Source organism: Cyprinus carpio, chromosome A17, assembly GCF_018340385.1.
Source record: "Cyprinus carpio isolate SPL01 chromosome A17, ASM1834038v1, whole genome shotgun sequence".
NCBI lineage: Eukaryota > Metazoa > Chordata > Actinopteri > Cypriniformes > Cyprinidae > Cyprinus > Cyprinus carpio.
In genome coordinates, this window is record NC_056588.1 from 25,337,915 (window position 1) to 25,359,059 (window position 21,145).

General features: G+C 40.2%; 2 protein-coding genes and 1 pseudogene across 3 annotated transcripts; 2 read left to right on the top strand and 1 right to left on the bottom strand.

Moving 5' to 3' along the window:
* Positions 1 to 389: 389 nt before the first annotated feature.
* On the bottom strand, positions 390 to 4,794 carry LOC109062395 (zinc finger C2HC domain-containing protein 1C-like). Of its 2 annotated transcripts, none has more exons than XM_019079489.2 (3): positions 4,682 to 4,794; positions 2,549 to 4,003; positions 390 to 728 (listed from the first exon to the last, which is right to left on the bottom strand). In XM_019079489.2, exons 2-3 carry the CDS (start codon positions 3,917 to 3,919, stop codon positions 483 to 485), a joined length of 1,617 nt encoding a protein of 538 aa, XP_018935034.1. In that variant the 5' UTR covers positions 3,920 to 4,003; positions 4,682 to 4,794; the 3' UTR covers positions 390 to 482. The 2 variants fall into 2 exon arrangements, with proteins under 2 accessions (XP_018935034.1, XP_018935035.1); XM_019079490.2 differs by lacking the exon at positions 4,682 to 4,794 and adding an exon at positions 4,581 to 4,659.
* A 139-nt stretch (positions 4,795 to 4,933) lies between these two features.
* On the top strand, positions 4,934 to 7,158 carry LOC122148216 (annotated as a pseudogene).
* Positions 7,159 to 12,480: 5,322 nt separating this feature from the next.
* Positions 12,481 to 16,119, top strand: LOC109062345 (proto-oncogene c-Fos-like). The gene is made up of 4 exons (XM_019079432.2): positions 12,481 to 12,746; positions 13,317 to 13,499; positions 13,777 to 13,884; positions 14,906 to 16,119. Exons 1-4 carry the CDS (start codon positions 12,660 to 12,662, stop codon positions 15,548 to 15,550), a joined length of 1,023 nt encoding a protein of 340 aa, XP_018934977.1. The 5' UTR covers positions 12,481 to 12,659; the 3' UTR covers positions 15,551 to 16,119.
* The last annotated feature ends 5,026 nt before the right edge of the window (positions 16,120 to 21,145 follow it).

The following is a 21,145-nucleotide window of genomic DNA, read 5'->3' on the forward strand; positions in this document are numbered from 1 at the left end:
AAATTGTTGTCAAAATTAAAATACATTACCATAAAAAAAATTACATTGACATCAGTTAATGAAATTGTAAAAATTCAGTTAAATTCACCGAAAACCAAAGATCTCTACAGAGGACAAAAATGCATTTTATGAGCTCAAGAGTAAAATTATTTAACAGGCTAAAGGCAGTAGTGTTTCTTTCTGCTGGGGAAATTAAGTAATTTCTGTATAGCAAAAAGCAAAGGAATTATATAAAAATATAAACACTGGATATTTTAATGTGAGATTGACATTGAATTTACAAACATCTATCATTGAAATCAGTTTACTGTCAGTTTACTTTACTTCTAGAAGAATTACTGTATTTTTTTTATTTTTACTAACAGAGAGCAACACATTTAACACCAAAACAGACAAAGTTGTTTTGAATAAGCACACAGCATGACATTTCACACTAAAATTGTCAGACTGCTCTGAAGTTGCATGTGTCTGCTAACAGAGAGTCACTGCGTGATCTTCCTCCTGGTGGCGCTGTGCGGTTGTTTGGGAGGTGGTGGTCTGCTCTTGATGTTCTGGCACTTTGGGATGTGTCTCTCTGCCGGGCCTGGGGCAAATCTGCGGCCACAGTGAGGGCAGCTAACATATTCTGAGTTCAGATTCAAGCCGGACTGTGGCGGCACACTTCCTCGACCCTGACGCATGGTTTGAATGAAGGCCTCATGTTTCTGCCGCCAATTATTCTTCTTGAGCTGGGGATAAAAACAGTAAGACATCGGTAGTAAAGACACGGCTAGTACACAGAAAAGCGGTGTTATGAAGCAAAAATTACCACAAAACACAAATAGGCCTTTAGGAAATTGCAGATGACAAATAACATCATGACAGTGTATATTTTCCGAGAGCAATGTTAAAATGTATATGAATATGCTGTTAAATTACTGTCATTACATTTGAATCTGTTCCTCACACTATCATAAGGGGTCATATGATGTTGTTAAAAAAGAACATTATTTTGTGTATTTGGTGTAATGAAATGTGTTTATGTGGTTTAAGGTTAAAAAAAAAAAAACATTATTTTCCACATACTGTACATCATAGTTTCTCCTCTATGCCCTGCCTTCTGAACGCATCATTTTTTACAAAGCTCATCGTTCTGAAAAGCGAGGTGTGCTTTGATTGGCCAGCTATCCAGTGCGTTGTCTGTGATGCAATGCCCCAATCATACAACACAAAACCAATGCCCCTTAACATACTGTGATGCATCTCCCGGCACGACGAGACAAAACCAATAAAACCTATTATAAACGAGGCATTTGTTGCATCCAGTGGGGACATAATTACTGATTATAATGCATATCGCATATCGCGCCGCGCAAACATAAAACCATGTCTGCATTTGTGATCGGAGAAACAACAAACAACAAGTGCTACTCTACACTGCTCAAAACTCATGTTTGAATCGTCAGTGGCAAATTATTTAAATATGAAAATGTACTTACAGGCTGTGAGTCTCATCTGCACTGTATTATATAGTCCTCGTCCTCCGTAAAATGTGATGCACACATCTGAATATTTGCGTTGAACTGTTCTGGAACAGTGTTGTAAATACAACTTAACCACTGATTTCTAGTCTTGTCCTCTTTTGGAAGAACAAACAAAGTAGTTTCACCACAACAACAAAACAAAAACCATAACAACAAAATTACACCTTCTTAAACATCGAGAATAAAAAATACAAATCCTCCCATTGCCAGAACATCTGGGCGGCGTTATGTAAATCTTCCCACATCGTGACGTAGAGATGTGGGGGCGTGTTTAAACGAGGCGTTTTAGTAGGGCGTGGACGAGTCTTAACTTTGATAAAGAATATCTCTTTGGGTTTGAGACTTTAGTCTTTGCAACTTTACAGATCTTCTTTATGCACCAAGAGCTTGTAACACTCCAAAGAGAAAGGCAAAATTTAAATTGCATCATATGACCCCTTTAAGAAGAGGAGGAATATGGAGGAAAAAAACAGCTCAGTTTTATTCAGAGACTCAAATATATGCAATTTGGTGCAGATGCTGATATTTACACATGATAAAATCCTGATGCTTGTGATGTAAATCAATGAGATCTTTAAAATTTTATAGCAGATACTGACATAAGATGCTATAATTATCAAGTGTCATATATCTTCAATCATCTGTCTTAATAAGATGAGATTTAAATGATCCAAACATATAATGCAATGCAATCCAATGATAACTGAGAGATGAACAAATGCTCCTCAAAAGATCCTGATGATCAGATTTGAGACTCTAAAACATGATTGATGGAGAATCAAGTAAAGTCCAGTAAGAGTTCATCTGGAGATATTACTGCAGTTATTCTGACCTTTACTTGATCAAAATCAGTCAAGATTTGACACGAGAAGCTCAAGCTGAAGCAATTACACTTAAAGAGCTTTGACTGGATAAAAAAAGTATGAACTATCAGTAAAATTCTGCTCATCTTGATCATTTAGAAGCATTTGCGTCTCAAATATGACACAGCAGCAGGCTTGATAGAGTTAAAAGTATCATCTTACTTCTGGCGTTTTGCTCCTGCTGTTGGTTTTCATGAACTCCTCGAGGTCTGTTCCTTTGGCTCTGTACTGTGACATGTCGAAGATCTTGCGCTGAGGCCGCTTGTTCTCACACACCCTCATGTGCGTCTCCAGACGGTCTCGTGCGAAGCATCGGTGGCACACGTCACACGGGATCAGCTGGTGCGCAGCGTCCGGATCCTCCTCCAGACTGAGCTCCACCTGCTGCAGGCGCGGTCCTCTCTGTCTGGGGTTTGTCTCCGGGACGGCCTCCTTCATGAGTTTCGATGCGAGTCGATATAAACCGTCTTTATTTTCTCTCCTCTCACACTTGAGGTCAGATCTGTCTCTTCTCACAGAGTCAGATAGATTGGGGTTTCTCACGTCGCAGTGATCTTCATCTTCATAGAGGTTCTGCGTCGCCCTTCTTCTTCTGACATTGTCCCATCCCATGTTTCGCCCGCTACTCATTTCCCGGCTCCTGTGCTTTGCTGTGTGTTCATACTCATCCCACTCGCTCATTTCCTCCAGCTTGTGAGCCTTTGCCATCTCTAACATCAAAGGTTGTCCCCATTTTGCACTTTCTTTGCTCCTCTCCAGCTGGCTACCATTTATCCCTCGCTCCCACTCCTCCCATCTTTCCATATCATCTCTGAATTCCCTGTGATATCTGTCTCTTTCCTCATCCCAGTCTCCGTATCCATTACTACAGAACCTGTTGTCCTCCTTTAGCTTTTCCGAATATCTTTTCTCCCTCTCATCTCTCTTTGCACGGTCCTTCCTCTCTTTCTGGACTCTTCTCAGAGTCTCCTCTGCTTTGAAGATCTTCTCCTGGAGCATCATCTCTTTCGAGTGGATTTCCTTCGACAGCCACGTTTGTTTCTCAAGCCTCTGTTCACGATCCACGTCGCTCTTTGTCTGGTTTGTTCTCCCTGTCACATAGTCTGAATTAAGAGCGTCTGGTTTCCTTACCACCTTCTGCTGGTGTCTGTTAGTTAAACACGAGGAAAGTCTCTCGTGATGTTCTGGTTTCGTGACGTTACTCAGGCTGTACGCTCTCTTGTGAAGGACTGGTTTCAGAGGGAATATATTGTCCGATGCTCTCCGTGAAGGGACGTATTCACTGTGCTCCTCCAGATGCATGTGATTCTTCCTGTGGATGTTGTCTGGATGTTGCCGGGGTTGTTGTCTCTCTCTCGCGGAGCTGGTCGTTCCCTCTTGGTTTTCTAGAGCATGCGGTCTGGAGCTGTGGTGAGTTCCTGTGGGACTGCGCTGTCCACTCATGCCCTCTCTGTGCAGGTAAGGAAGTCTTGTTGATACCGTCTCTTTTTCCCAGAAATGCTGCGTGAATTGATGGCGTGGCATCGCTTGCATGTTTACGCAGCGTGGAAATCTCTGTAACAGCTTCAGCAGGAGCTGATCGTCTAATAACAGCGCTGTCAACCTGTGGTCAGTGGACTGATATAACATATGAATAAGCTATAAATTAGTTTTCTGTTTCTTCTGTCTAGCATATATTTACATTACCTGGTCATTGGGTGTAAAAAAGCTAGTCAGCTGCTGGGGCCAGTTGCATGAAGTTAGCATCTATGTCTTAATATATGCTTTTATGTAACTGAATTTAAAAAATGATGACTAGTTTTAAAGGAAAATAAAATGTGTCGAATAACTTGTAAGACTAGCTTAAACCTTTTATGCATCTGGCCACAGATCTCATACAGTTATTTATTTATTTATTTATTTATTTCTGACCATTGGCAGTATTTCCTAATTTATGAAGTTCTAAAACAAATAAATAAAAATCTCTGTAAAAAGGTTAGCTCCTAATATGTCAACAAAATCAAACAAGAATTATAACCTGGCTTTAACCAATAATCAGATTTCTGCTCTGGAAATATATGCAGATGAGTGCATATTTAATTAGATAAAACCTCATTTGGATGTTTAAACATATTATTATCGAAAACCTGTAATACAAACATAACTGATGATGTCTCAGTATACTGTGATTAAGCAGCTGGTGATAAAAGGTTACCTTATCCTCTTAACTCTCTTGTCTAAATCAGCACATTTTAATAAGCACTTATTAGCACATTATCCTAAAGAAATGTAATATCTGTTTAGTTTCAAACTTACCGGCGTGTGCTTTCTGTGAATGTAAGCGGTTCAGTGAAATCAGTGTTTGAAGAGTTGTGTTTACACTCGTCGCTTAGAAACAAGACAACACGAACTTCCTGCAGTCGCGTCAGACATCGCGTAAACCCCCGGATGTCCGACGTGCTGTGATGATGATGCTGATGCTGCGCATGTGCCGCTCATGAGCAACGCAGTAAGATGCTACTTCACGTGTGAAATAAACTGCGTTTGAAACACCAGCGAAGTCGATTTGATTGCGGATTCAGAAACCAGAAAGGCTTTTATTATCGTCCATCTGCCGGTAAATTAGGCTATACAGTGCGCACCTCACGGAAAACCTGGACATATCAATCATATCCAGGGTTTGCTTGGAAAAAGTCTTAAGAAGTCGAGGAAAATTCTGTAGTGTATAAAAAAGCCTGGGGAGGTTCTGACTGTGATGGTCAGGTGGTGATGCTGTGAGGTCAGTGGTGGTCATGTCCTCTGAAGAGCTGCTGTCGGTAGATTATGAGGTGTTCGGGAGGGTGCAGGGGGTGTTCTCTCGGAAATACACACAGGTAATGAAGTCCTATCATGCACAGGGGCTAGTTGTCACGTGATGTCTATATTAGAGGCGTTCCTGTCTCTTAAACATCACACAGTCATCAGCAGAAAGCATGCATAGATACCTGATAGATACTAATGTGCATCTTTAATGCAATGTAAGTTGAAAGTGTCTGCCAAATGTTTAAGTGTGGATTACTTTTAGACATTTCTGTGTCAAAAGTATAAACCATTGAACCCTTTATATGCTTATTGTTCATGAAATATGTCAATATGGTACTGTTCACACAATAAAAGCCTGGTGCATATTGACATGAGTAGTTTAAAATATTAATTACTATCTAAAGTTATTTATTTTTTAATTTTTTATAGCATATTTCAAACAGTAGAGCAATTTTGAAACATAAAAAATAGAGGAAAACAGCAAAAACAGTAACAGAAGTATTTATTTTATTTTCATTTATATATGTTATATATTTATTTATAATATTATATATTTATTAATTATATATATTAAACAGTTATTGTGAATAATAAATTGTGTAGTATTACAAAACATAAACCCACACCCTGTCCTGACCAGACTATTTTCTTAAAACTAATCTTGTCCTGTGAACACAGTTCTGCCTTCAAAACAGAATTCACATTATAATCTCAACATGAAATCGAAAGGAACCCGGTTTAATTTTTAGATTTAGATTTTTTTTAATGTCTGTATTTTTATTTGTTTTAAGTTCATTTCAGTTTTAGATAGTTTAGTACATCAAGTTTATTTTTTTTAAGTGAATTTCAAGGTTTTCTGATCCCCTCCCATCCAACAACCTCATGTTTCTTCATGTAGAGCACTTTGCATTGTACAGTGCTGTGTTGATGAGTCCATCTGGTTTTTTTTTTTTTTTATCCAAGTTCATTTCCTCACTTTCTCAACACTTTACCTTTAGTGTGTGTGTGTGTGTGTGTGTGTGTGTGTGTGTGTGTGTGTGTGTGTGTGTGTGTGTGTGTGTGTGTGTTTCAGTCAGAAGGAAAGCGGCTGGGTCTGGTCGGCTGGGTGCAGAACACTGATGCTGGGACGGTTCGAGGGCAGCTGCAGGGTCTGGCCTCTAAAGTCCAGCAGATGCAGTCCTCAGTCACGAATCACCAAAGCAGAGTTCAGGAACGAGCACGCCATCGACAAACTAGACTTTAAGGATTTCAAAGTTGTTTGTTAATGACAGAACAACTCAATTAGTATTTATTAACATTATATAATTTATTTATTTTCTTTCTGTCCTAATGTTCTAATTGACATTATATAACATCTGTTCTGTAATTTCAGAGTTCTGTGTTCTGTAAAACACTCTCCTCCTGATGGAACAAATAATATAATGTCCAGCCCTGTTTCTTCACTGGATTTCTGTATTATCATGGCTTCGCTTTCATTCACACATTATTGTTTTTGTTTCTTTTTCAAAATGCAATACATTAATAGTAGTTTTGTGTCGACAAGAATCGTCTTGCAATACAAAAGTGAGTTATGTGAAATCTAAAATTAAAACATAATTTTTGAATTTTCACCACATTGATTTGTGAAATTATGCATGATGTATTTTTAGTAGTTTAATATCAACAATGCATAAATGAAAATGAAAATAAAAATTAATTAGTATAGGAAGTGTGTCCTTCCAGAGTAAAAACATCATTTACATGTGTCGCCTGCACAGTAATAATAGTAATATTGCATTATTTCTAGTAAAGTTCTGTAATATTTGAGGTATGTGCTCAAGCTTAATCCATTTCAGTTTCAGAAAAACATTATGTACAATTAGACAAAAGTCTAATAATGAGATGATCTATGGTAAAAGCCAAAAAAATACAATTAAAAACTTCTAAAACACAAAAACAAGTACAATCAGGGACAAATGATAAGGTTGATCTCTTCTGGCCCTTGACTGGATTTTTACTTCCTTGCATTTCAAAAAAAAAAAAAGTCTTAAAATATAAATTTACACAAACACAAACCTATACAATAAAAAAAAAGATCATAAAAAATTAATACATACATAAACAAATTCATTAAATTTTTTTGAAATGCAAGTAGGAAGTAAAAATCCAGTGCTCTGAATCCATTATATATGTAAGAAAGACATTTTTATAAAATATTAAACAGAGAAAAAAATTATAAAAGACCTACTGTTATAGCTGTAAATTACAGGGCTAAAATTATTAGACCCATCTTTCCCAAAAGCAACTAATTCAGTCGTTACCAACAGAGTTCAATGGAACTAACGACCACAGTTATCTAACTAAGCTTTTGGGAAACGCACTCCTGGTCTGTTAGCACTAAACTCAGGTGCTTTCACGGTGATTTATCACTAGAGGTCGCTGTATTACACATTGCCAACAGCTACTGTACATTGGAAAACCAGCAACACTAAGAAATGCTGTCAGTGTGAAACCTCCTTTACATGAAGGAGATACTGCAGCTTGCATCACTTGTAGCTTTATCACACCACTCCTGGTTTGTGGACAATCAATGTTATACGAGATGCAGCAAGCGTGACTAGAACATGTCTGCCCACTTTTTGATTGCTTTCTGCCAAATTATTATTATATTTAAGTGTTTTTTTGTTTGGTTGTGTGAAGAACAAATACTAGTCCTCTAAATATCATATTGCTTCCTGGTCTGAATCATTCGAGAAATCTGCACAGATCAAGCGCTGAGTCTTAAACAGCTCTGAAGTAATATGCATGCATTTTGATGTGAGAGATGACAGGAGATGCACTTTTTCACTGGAGGAAGTGTTATTATGGATTATGGATTATGGACTTAAAAACGTCTTAATGCTGGATGTGTTTCAGCTTTTGTCTTCTCCAGATGTTCACTGATGGACTGGAGTGCTGTGGATTACTTGGGGATTATTGTGATGTTTTTATCAGCTGTTTGGACTCTCATTCTGACGGCACCCATTCACTGCAGAGCATCCATTGATGAGACACTGATGCAATGCAACATTTCTACAAACCTGATGAAGAAACAAACTCATCCTGATCTTGGATGTTCTGAGGGTGGCTGAATTTTCAGCAAATGTTCATGTCTGGGCAATCCATTCCTTTCAGTTAGCAGTGGATTGTGGTTCCATGTTGGCAGCTATACAGTACAACCATGTGTTTATGTAAAAGCTGTGTACATATTTCAGCAGTATAGTATTGCTTAGAAACGAGTAACACTATAATTATCCCACTTCATCAACAAAACTAAGCTTGCCGTTTGAGGACTGGATCTTTGCAGGCCTTTTTCCTCTAATGAGAAAATTACATTTAGATTTTTGGCTGAAGGTACATCATGATGTTGCACTGTCCATAAAACATGCGTCTTGCTCTTATGTTTCATGTGTACATCGAGCAGCGTGTCTGGTATTCTCCCAGAACCAAGACTCCAGAATGAATGGATGTATTGTGAAAGAGCCAAACATTCCAGGAAATGAGTTTTCCCCACCCCCTAGTCTGCTTCCAAAGCCTAGACGGGATGCTTATTTTCTACAGGAGCTTTTTTAAGTCCCAAACACCCATATGGATGCCTGCACCAACTATGAGACCGAATCCATTTGATGACGCCAGTACTATCGCAAATGGCTGAAGCTGGTGCTTCCTAAGGGCTTAATATATCACTTGTCATTATTAGTGAGTTCAGCCATCTGAAGAGGAGCAATCACATGTTCATGAGAGACATGATGACAACATGTTTTATTGGTAGGTGGAGGTATAAACTTGTGGTGCTGTCGGGACGGATTTCGCGGGAAATTGCAGACATCATTCGCTCGTGACTCAAATCACAGGGAAGAGAAACAGCTGTTAAGAGACAAAAAAAAATTAATGAAAAAAAGTTGGACTTGGATCAAACAGCAAACCTCAGATGAATCATCAGTTGTAAATACAAAGAAACCGTTATTTTTTGTCCATCCGCTCTGATAAGATGTTGAACCAAATCATCCGCGCAGAGCCGAAGCACAACCAAAACAATGTTCCTCCGGCATCAGTGTTCTTTCTTTCTTTCTTTCGTTAATGGCACAGTTTATTGAACCTTTAGACCAAAGAAAGAAAGAAAGTGTATATACATTATGATCTGTTAAGTGTCATATTTGACATCATGGCTCATATAGGAGAATATAGTACAAATAATTTAATATCAAAGTTATTCTTGACTTTACTTTAATAGATTAATAAGGATTTGCAGTGAAAAGACATGTAAAGCATGTGTCAGACGACTGAAGGCATGTAGATTGTGAGCCAGTGGCAGACTGGCCATTGATTTATATAATAGGCCTAATAAAAATATAATTTGCTTATTAATTAAATAATCACATGCATTATTTTATATACACTGGTGGTTAAAACTTTGAAATAATTAAGGCTTTTTATTTATTTTTTTGAAAGAAGATTGAATTTATTTGATCAAAAATACAGAAACAATAATATTATGAAATATTAACCTTAAAATAGTGGTTTTCTATTTAGGAAATTTTAGAATTTTAGTTTATTTCTGTGATCAAAGCTGAATTCTCAGCTTCATTACTCCAGTCTTTAGTTTCCTTTCAGAAATCATTTTAATGCTGCCTAATTATAAGTTATTAATATTATTAATTAATTATTAATAATGGTTTTTATTATTGGTATAATGGTTCTCAGTTAAAGAACAGCATTTATTTGAAATATATGTACTTTGTTATAAGTATAAATATCTTTACTGTCACTTAAATCGATTTAGTGCAACCCTGTGGAAGAAAAATATTAATTTATATGTTTAATCTTACCCAAGACTGAATGGTATCACATTTTCCACAAAAATATTGTGCAGCACAAATGTTTTCAACACTGATAATAATCAGAAATATTTCTTGAGCAGCAAATCATCATATAAGAATGATTTCTGAAGATCATGTGACACTGAAGACTGGAGTAATGATGCTGAAAATACAGCTGCACATCACAGAAATAAATTACAGTTTAATATATATTGGCACAGAAGACAGCTATTTTAAATTGTAACATTATATATTTCACAGTACTGTTTACTGTATTTTTCATCATCAAAATAATTAGTTTACTCTTTTCCACAACTGGGGCGCCTGCAAAAGGACAAATACTGTATATGACCAATAGAAAGGCATGCATTCTGCACTATTCAAGGCGATACCAGAGCACTGTGTCATATGGACTGATGATAAGCTTTAGTGATATTAAACTGTCCCTCGTAAAAATTCTTAAAAATGATTTACTATTTGCCATAAACACTAGGAAAGACGAATTATAATGCAAAGAGAATGCCAGTCATTTATGGTCCAGGGCCACTTTTTGAAATTCAGTTCATTCCTTTTTCCGTTCATTAACTTCTTGTCCAGTTCAATTCAAATTACACTCACTCTCGAGAGACATGAGTTCTTTGATTCTGATTGTTTCACAACCCTGAAATTCCCCTGAATGACATTTTCATGTTATCAGGTTGTAGTAGGCTCACAGCGCTGTGCTTCACTTGATACAGGTGTCATTAGTTATTAATTAATTTTATAATGTACATTCTATACCTTGTATTCTGTGTCTCTGTAGAGAGGCTCATATGGTGTGATTTTGCTAACAGTTCATATTATACGGATACAGTCAGTTGGACTATCCGTATGGACTACAAATGGACTACAGTTCCCAACAGTTTTATTTTAAACACTGTCTCCAGAGAGGAGCAGGAGAGAGAGAGAGAGAGAATACCCAACAATCCTAAAACGGACTCGACCGCGTTCTTCGTGAACGCGCTGCGCCTGTGAGGTTCCCTGAGCGCGTGCTCGGTGCGCATGCTTGCACTTACACTGAAACAGACATAATGAATATCTCACTAGCCTATAAAATTCTCATGCATATAATTCTCCAGTGGTCTGGTGTTGACGAAATGCAGACACAAACCAGCCGCCGTCCAAACTCATCAGTTCTGCGTTATACATTTTCGACTGAAAGCCGCATTGATATTAATTTACATACAGTAATGATGGAATTACATTATCAAAGGTAATTAAAAATTACCTTGTAATATAAGAGTACAGCCTTATATTTAGCCTAAGCTATATGTGAATATACCGAATTGTACTAAAAAGAGCTGCTTCATCATCAGATTTTTACATCATAAGCTACGCATTCATTCATTCTAAATAAAGATAATAATCTACCATTTTTTAATTTAATGCCATAATAGCCTATAGCTTCCGAGATGTTCTGGGTTACTTCAATAATAGCTGAATAACAGAAGGATAGAACACATCAGCATTTGGCATTTAAAGAAAAACATGCTGTAAAATCATGTGTGTATACACACACAAATTACACAAATACCTTTCCACATATATAGGCTACATTTGTGGTTCACTGGGAAAATAATGTCATAATGCCATCATCTGTTACACACTATGTAGGCTAAATGGCACCTTTCCAGCTTAGTTATGCCATGCGCATTTGTGCTACTGACAGGAGTCCAAACGCCCTTTCCAGAGGAAAACGCAAATGCATTGCACAAAACACAAAGCAGCAGCAGCCGCTTCAGCCCAGACACACGCTCAGCACTGGAATCCCAACACGTAGTTATCCTTATATGGGCATTTTCCGGTTAGGCAGTGTTACGTCACTGCGTGACGCGTGAACAGGTGCAGATGCTGAGACTGGAGGGGTCAGGAGAAAGAGACGGCACATTAAATATACATTTAATTAAAGGCGACTGCAACACGCATTAACGAAATATATAATCATTGATAAAAAAAATAAAATAATAATAATAATAAAAAACATTGAATTGGTCCAATATCCGTTTTGTCTTTCTTTCACTGCCTAATTTTCACATAGGCTACTTTGTAGCTGAATTATACATGACATAGGCTATACGCCTAGATGATATAATATACATTATAATTATACATAACATGACAACATAAGACCTGATCAGATCAAAATATAGTGTCGAATATTCAGGTGAGCATCATGAAATGATCTCGTTCTAAAATACGTCATATGCATAAGTTATACATTATTTATAAGGACGTTATGCATGTCTTTATGCATATCAGGGTCCGTCAGAACTTTATGAATGAAAATGTGGCACGGACCACATTTCGTCCTCACAGGGGTTATCGATTCCCTGCGCGCGGCTTTACTACAATAACCTCTGTTTCAGTCGACGTTTTAGTTCAGTATGGATTAAACGATAATAGTGTGCGCGAATGTGCTCAGACAGCGCAGGTTTCCCCGCGTGCGGAATGGTACGGCCCGTTTCATTCATGAAATTCAGCCGGACTATAAATAGGCGCTCGCGGAGCTGAGTGTCACTGGCCAGGTTTATAAACCTGGAGAGAGCGAGGCGACGCATCTGGAGCAGAGAAGCTGGGATCCACTCGATTGTTTTGTCCGTGCGCGCGCTGGAGAAATGTTTCCGAAGAAGACTGATCCGGACTCCTCGTGCTCTTCTGCTGGGGACCAGGCTTCCGACGCCCCGATGGACAGCAGCACACAGGTAGAGGGATGACCGACAGATGCTTCCACTTTCATGCGTTACATCACAATATAACACTGCTGTGCATTGTGATTAACTGCTAATATATAATGCAAATGTGTGTTTCTGGAGGCCATTGTTTCTTATTCTGAAAAATACTTATTATCATCCTAAATAGTAATATTCACAAGATTTAGAATAGCACACTCTTGCAGTGCGTGTGCTTCATGTTTATCTGATGTTGAATGTGATGTTTTGTCGCGCATCCTTTGCAATGCAGTGAAAGATGGTAAAGCACTGTGTAAATGCAGCTGTTCATTGAGAAAAATAAATCCATTGAGGAGAGCCCACAGCAGTCCTGCGTAAGCATTGACGTCAGAGACAATGAAAAAGTTAAATATTGATCGGGAGACTATTTTTAGACGCTCGAGCGTATTTAAAGAAAGCGTCTTAAGTGTTAAGTAAAAAACGCGTAACAGTACAAGGTACGGTGAATTACAAGACTGATGTTTGAAACCTGGTTGTCCAGATGCACATAAAGCAGTGTTGAGTTTATATAGCTGTAATTGCATATTTCCATCGCCATTACAGGGCTCGTTCGTTCCGACGGTCACCGCGATCTCCAGCACGCCTGACCTGCAGTGGATGGTCCAGCCGACCATCATCACGTCTGTGTCTCCGTGTCTGGGCAGAGCCGAGAGCAGTGAACCGGCAAAGAGCAAGCCAGCTGGGAACAAGGGGAAATGCGCTGCCAGAAAGAGCAAGAGCGAGCAGGTACTGTTCTGCATTTGCTGCATCATGTTTGGCGCGCGTGATCGTCTGTGAAGCATGAGCCCGGGATTGATGGGGATGCAGTTCTTGCTTTGGCATGTTGCCTAGACCAGCAGCATCCACTTTATATTCAGGTCACAGCAAGTCTGCAACAATAGACTATTTTTAGACGCATTGCAGAGAAAGACGCGTTTGGGGTGAACTGGCGATAGCGTTTCTGCAAGGCATGCATGGATTCTTCGAGATGGTAATAAGTGCAATTCGTCTTTGCTTTGACTAGCTCTCTCCGGAGGAAGAGGAGAAGAAGAGGATCAGGAGAGAGAGGAATAAAATGGCTGCAGCGAAGTGTCGCAACAGACGGAGAGAACTCACCGACACCCTCCAGGCAGTGAGTACAGACACCACAACAACATCAGGTTTCATTCTGAAAGCTCCAGTTCTTCCCCCCCAAAAAATGAAAATTCGCTCTGTTTACTCACCCACTATTAAAAAAGTAATCCATACGATGCGCTTTTGCGCCATTGCCCAAGGCTTCCAAAGCCGTGTGATGGCATGGCGTGAGAACGGATTCAGTTTTAAAGGTGAAGTGTATAACTCTAGAAAGACTGAAATCCCAGACTCATGTCATTGGTTGATTTGCTGGTCGGGCAGGTCGGGATATTTACAATTTTTAGGCGAGTTCACCTACCAATGGCTTATAGTTGGTTCAAAATATTAAGCTGGGCTATGAGAAGATATTTGAACAATAAATAAATAAATAAATAAATAAATAAATAAAAATAAAAAAGAGACCTCCAAACTTTCAAAATGGTGCATTAACAACAATGTTAAAGGTTCTCCATGGAACCATAGAAGACCATAACGAGCCCATGTAAGGAAAAACATCTTTTGAAAAATGGATAAGATCCTGGCAGAAAATGTAGCTTAAGTTTATGGACTTCAACCTTAAAACACCACACAATGCAATGCATAATTCATAGTTTTGGGTAAATCACCTGAAAAAAAAAAAAAAAAAAAATACATAAAATTCCTTCATATTAACATTGGGCGCCATTTTTACAGGCTTTCTTTGAGTGCAGGATCACATTTACCATTGTTCTGATCATTTTCAAAAGTGAAATCATTTCAATAAGAATAATCCACACAAATTTTGCATGGGGGGGCGAAAGATTTCCATGCAGATCTCGCTGCAGGTTCGAAGTGATCATCAACAGAAGCTGCTTGGTTTGAAAGTGACTTCTGTGAGAGCGGTGCTTCATGCATTGCAACACTTAATTAATGGAGCTTTTTGCCTGCAAAATTGTGCTGTAATTGCACTGATGTGACCGCATCCTTAAGCCAAATAGGTTTGAAACGAATGATGATTTTCCTTTCAATCTGTGGAATAATCCTACTTTTGGTTCCTCCAGGAAACAGACAAGCTAGAAGAAGACAAAGCCGCCCTCCAGGCTGAGATTGAGAATCTCCTGAAGGAAAAGGAGAGGCTAGAGTATGTTCTCGCCTCTCATAAACCTCTTTGCCAGCTTCCTGAAGAGCTGGACTGCCTGTTTCCAGAGTCTCCTCAGCCACTTCCAACTCCCGAAACGGCTAGCAAACTCCCAGAGGACAGCCCGCAAGACGCCGCTTCCCTGCAGGACTTGGAGATCCCCACGGTACCATCCACCGCTATTTCCGGGAACTCCAACATCCTGCTGTGCTCCAGCGCAGAGGTCAGTCTGTGCGACCTCGAGCCCTCTCTGGATGTCAAGGACGAGCTTCTCGACCGGATCTCGGCGGAAACGGCCCGCTCCGTCCCCGACATCGACTTGACCGGCTCGCTGGGCATCACAGACTGGGAAACCCTCTACAAGTCTGTGGCCAATGACCTAGAACCTTTGAGCACCCCGGTGGTGAGCACATCCACACCCACCTGCAGCAACTACCTGTCCGTATTTACCTTCGCCTGTCCAGAGCTGGACTCCCTGGCCGAGGGACTGGAGGGCTGCAAGGGTGGCATGAGCAAAGCAGAAACTAGCGTCGACATTCTCAACTCTCCCACCCTTCTTGCCTTATAAATGCAAGCGTTGATGATGTAATGTTACGATATTGTTCTTAATATCTATTGGATATCGCGGTGTAATGATGTCCAGATGTGTGATGTTGGTGCGAAGCCAGCTGTTTTATGGCTGCATCCGTGTAATGTGTGCGGGACGGGGGTTTACTTTCTTCCAGATACATTTGATGTAGCCCAAATATAAGAGCATGGATAATTATCTTACGAGCAGATATGAACTATGTTCTGGTTTGAAAAGCATGCACGAGATATCTATATATATAATATATATATATATATATATATATAACATATATAGTATATATAAATGTATCAGTTCCATATTTGTTTGATCTGGTGCTAAGTTCTGTGGAATTGACTGCGGTTTTGTGTTTGTTTACTATACCAATAGATTATCGACTCGTGTTGTGCTTTAATATACAGTCATCGGCGTTATCACATACCTCAGTGTTTTCACATTGTTCTTAAATGTTTAGAGTTTTCCATGAAAACATCCAGTGCTATATTGATGGAGATGTATTTTATGATAATTTATTTTTCTACATTTTAAATTTGACTTCTTTGTCAAATTAAAAGAACAAAAGGAGCATTGATTGCTGAATAAATGGATATACAGTCATGCACTGGTGTTCTTGTGTCCTTTGTTTTGGAAAGGAACTGTGGATAGAGAGTGGAGCGTAATAACTGGCATGTGTTTTCAAACGGCTTAACCAGTCATCCTTACACCAGGATGTTCAGATGCAGGCCATTCATTCAGTTTGATATTATTTACAGTATAATCTTACAAATATAGATATAAGACTCATGAGAATTAAGATGAATTGCATCTTATAGGACATCATAGGTCAATCTAAATTAGTAAAATCCTTTGAAGTTAAAAAACGGTGTGGCCGTTCAACCTGTGAACTTCATTTGAAGTTATGAACACTTTCATAAATACACTGCCAAGATCCAAGGAGTTTAATTGACATATAGCGGGGAATCACATGTAGCAAAAAGGGATGACAAACAATACTGGACAGCGAACTAGAAACTGAGAACACTATTTATACAGTACTTGATAAGGGGAGGATGAGGAACACCTAGGACTAATAAACACAAACGGGGAACACCTGGAATCAAATCACAGAGTCTGACAGCACGCCCCCCTCCGGAAGGCATGTCCTCATACCGTATAACATAAAATGGGGAGGGGTGGTGGGTGCTCTGGAGGTCCTTCAGGACAGGCACAGAACAGTAGTCCTCCCTATTCAAGGGTGGCATAGTGGATCAGGAGACTTGGGAGGCCATGGCGGCTCCTTCGTGGCCTTAGCCGGGTCAGCCACGGGCATATGGCCCCCCCAAAGAAAAGTTTTCTTGGGGAAAACTAGGGGAAAAGGCATTTGAGGGCACTCAGGGGCTGGAGCTGACACTGGGTTTAACTTGGGGACAGGACGGGAGCCCACCCTGGGCATGACTGGGGATTGGGACCCCTCCGTGGCCTATAATCGGGAAAGTGAGCCCCTCCTGGGCTTGAACTGGTGATCGGGAGCCCCTCCGTGGGCTGAACTGGGGATCGGGAGCCCCTCCTGGGCTTGACTGGGGATCGGGACCCCTCCGTGGCCTATAATCGGGAAAGTGAGCCCCTCCTGGGCTTGAACTGGTGATCGGGAGCCCCTCCGTGGGCTGAACTGGGGATCGGGAGCCCCTCCGTGGGCTGAACTGGGGATCGGGAGCCCCTCCTGGGCTTGAACTGGTGATCGGGAGCCCCTCCGGCTTGAACTGGTGATCGGGAGCCCCTCCGTGGGCTGAACTGGGGATCGGGAGCCCCTCCTGGGCTTGAACTGGTGATCAGGAGCCCCTCTGTGGGCTGAACACTGGGGATCGGGTGCCCCTCCTGGGCATGACTGGGGATTGGGAGCCCTCCCTGGGCAGAACTGGGGATCGGGAGCCCCTCCTGGGCAGAACTGGGGATCGGGAGCCCCTCCTGGGCAGAACTGGGGATCGGGAGCCCCTCCTGGGGATCGGGAGCCCCTCCTGGGCTTGAACTGGTGATCGGGAGCCCCTCCGTGGGCTGAACTGGTGATCGGGAGCCCCTCCTGGGCTTGAACTGGTGATCGGGAGCCCCTCTGTGGGCTGAACTGGGGATCGGGAGCCCCTCTGAAATGCCTCCGTGGGCTATAACCCCCAAGGCGAGAACACTGGGGATCGGGTGCCCCTCCTGGGCATGACTGGGGATTGGGAGCCCTCCGTGGGCTATAATCGGGAATGTGAGCCACTCCTGGGCTGAATTGGGGATCAGGAGCCCCTCCTGGGCTGAACTGGGGATCGAGAGTCCCTTCATAGGCTGAACTGGGGACAAGGAGCCCCTCATAGGCTGAACTGGGGAACAGGAGTGTGCTTACATGGTGTTGGCACCGGAGAGTGCTCTTGAGGAGCAGGCACATCAATGTGCTTCCGAGGAGCTGGTACTGGAGTGAGTTTTGGGACTGGCAGGCTTAGCACATTAATTTTTATTGGGCTTGCCATATTATCCTGTTGGCTTGCCATATTAACAGCCAGTGAACATGGGTGAGCTGCGGACGGCAGCGGGCGTGGGTGACGAAGGAGGGGACTACTGAGGGATGCCTCTGGGCTGGTGGAGAGGACACGGGATCAGCTGACGAGCCTAGCTAGGTTGATGTAATCTGGCAGGGTCCACCTGGATCCTGCCAGTGGCATGCGTTGCACAATCCCCTCATCCAAACCACTCTGGAAACGGTCCACCAGATTCCACCGGTCCAGGGAAACCTGCCGAGAGCAGGGGAGGAATTCTTGAACCTACTCCTCCAGTGACCAGCCATTCTGATGAAATGCACATAAATGGTTGAGGGGATCCATCGAAAAAACCAAAAGAAAAACAGGAAAATAAAACATAGGGTAGATCACCGCTCGGTATTCTGTCATGGGCTGCTACAGCACAGGAACACGTAGCAAGGAACGAGGAGACCAGGAGTCCAGATACAAGGAGTTTAAGTGACATATAGCAGAGACTCACATGTAGCACACAGGGATGACATAAACAATGCCAGACAGAGAACTAGAAACTGAGAACACTATTTATACAGGACTTGATAAGGGGAGGACGAGGAACACCTCGGACTAATAAAGACAAACGGGGAACACCTGGAATCAAATCATAGAACAACATGAGCAAAACACAGACAAAACACGGGACAGAGTCTGACATCTATCTTAAGAGACGAATAAGAGACAGGTTTTTTCTTATTATATAAAACTATATTGTCAGAGCACCATAGTGTACAAATAAACAGGTTCAGATTAGACTCAAGATTTCTTATCATCTCTAGTGGACAACATGAGTCTTACAGCATCTGTCAGATGAAATGACTGATAGCTTAGAGTTCACTGTCAGCACCCTGAACATCAGATATTCATGAAACTAAGCATGTTTCCTTCCACATGTTTTTCAAGTTTTGAGAAATTTGGATTTTTGTGCACAGAAGATTCCATTCTGATTTAATATCATTAGCCATTGAAATTTGATTGGCTGGCTATTTTATTGATTTATTTATTTATTTAACATAGCCAAGTCATATTAGAGGATATGTTATGATGTCCACCAAAGAAGATGCATACCAATTTTACCCCAGAAAGTCCTGTGGTCTGTGTTTATCAAGTTTGTACATAGGCGTCAGGAGGAAAATCAGTACCAGAAATGAATGATTTAAATTGCTTATATCTTCACAACATTTGGACAAATCTATTTTTTTCTGTTACTTCTTGCCAGCACCAGCCCTGACTGCTGTCTACAAAATTTGGTGAAGCTCATATAGTAGCAAGGTTACAGTACACGGGTGTATATGCAGAAGTGTTTCTTTAAAAAAAATAAATAAATAAAAATAAAAAAAAAAAAAAAAAAAAATAAAATGCATGTTTAAATTTCTCCCAAATCAATCTGTTTCTTTACACATCTGTATTTTTTTTTATCATTGCATTTTAAACAAATTATGCATTTCACATATTTCAACAAATCTTGCTTTATTAATATTTATTATGAATTTCTTAAACAGCCAATGTGCATCCAATGTGTGTCAGTGTCAAAGAGTTAACAACAGAATTTAATCATTTAATCGTTAAACAGACATGGGCTGATATGTTTTGGGCTGCAGCTCATATTATATGTCCCTTTTCTTGTAAACACAACGTCCAAACTCTTCACAACACATGATACACATGAACAACAAGACAGAGATTTATTTTTTTAATTGCTATCACATAGATCTACTCGTATGGTTTATCGCAGGTGTTAACAGTGATTAACAACTACAAATGTGTCTCACACACACCATGTACGTAAATCTTCACTCGACTGCCGATGTTACTCTTCACACATTATATATGTTACATACAACAAAGCATCAAAAAGTACTATGTTACTGTTTAGATAGGAAACAGAGTGCCATGCAAATATCATGGTACAAGCATTCCTTACTGCCACACATGCTACTGTATTATTTTTTGTCAGGGGTATTAAACTAAATCTCCCTTCATTACATGCTTCTAAAAAAAACTAAAAAACAAACATTTCAAACTCCTTTAGGTCTTTAGTCTGCTCATCTGGAAGCTTCTTCACTCCTCATTCTTCATGGTGCAATTAAGTGAACTGAGATGTCCTTATAGATGTCTGACTTTGACTGATTTCCAGGTCACGGGATGGAGGACGGAGGAGTAAGCAAATGAGAAAGCATCAGTTTGAATAGTGAGAAGCACACTGTATCAGGTTTTGTTAAGTCTGGACATTGCATTAAGCAGAGGTTAGTTAGTGCATCGCATTTCAGCAATTTACAGGTTGTAAAGTTTATTGGAGCTATGTGGGGGCTCAGTTTTTTCTGTCATTTTCTTCTGCCAAAATATGTTTTTAAAGATAAAGTGCACCGTCTATTTAAAGAGATAGTTCACCCTTAAATCGTTCTAAACCTGTAAAACCTTTGTTCACAAATGAAGATATTTTTGATGAAATCCGAGAGCTCTCTGACCCTCCATAGACAGCAACACAACTACCAAGTTCAAGGCCCAGAAAGGTTGTAAGGACTTCATTAAAACAGTCCATGTGACATCAGTGGTTCAACCGTAATATTATTAAGCTACGAGAGTACTTTTTGTACACAAAGAAAACAAAAATAACAACTTTATTCATCTAGTCTTCTCTTCCGCGTCAGCCATTCACAAGAGTACCACGACGTACCTTGGCCTTAAACGTTTCAGCTGCGTTTCTGTCTACGGAGGGTCAGAAAACTCTCGGATTTCATCAAAATTATTACAGTGGGTACAGAAAGTATTCAGACCCCCTTAAATTTTTCACTCTTTGTTATATTGCAGCCATTTGCTAAAATCATGCTTTAAGTTCATTTTTTTTCTCTCATTAATGTACACACAGCACCCCATATTGACAGAAAAACACAGAATTGTTGACATTTTTGCAGATTTATTAAAAATGAAAAACTGAAATATCACATTGAGCACGGCATTGCATGCCAATTTCATAGAGAACTTGACTAATTGTAATTTTGGCTGCCTCTGAAATGGGTCAAACCATAGATATTACCTTAGAAGT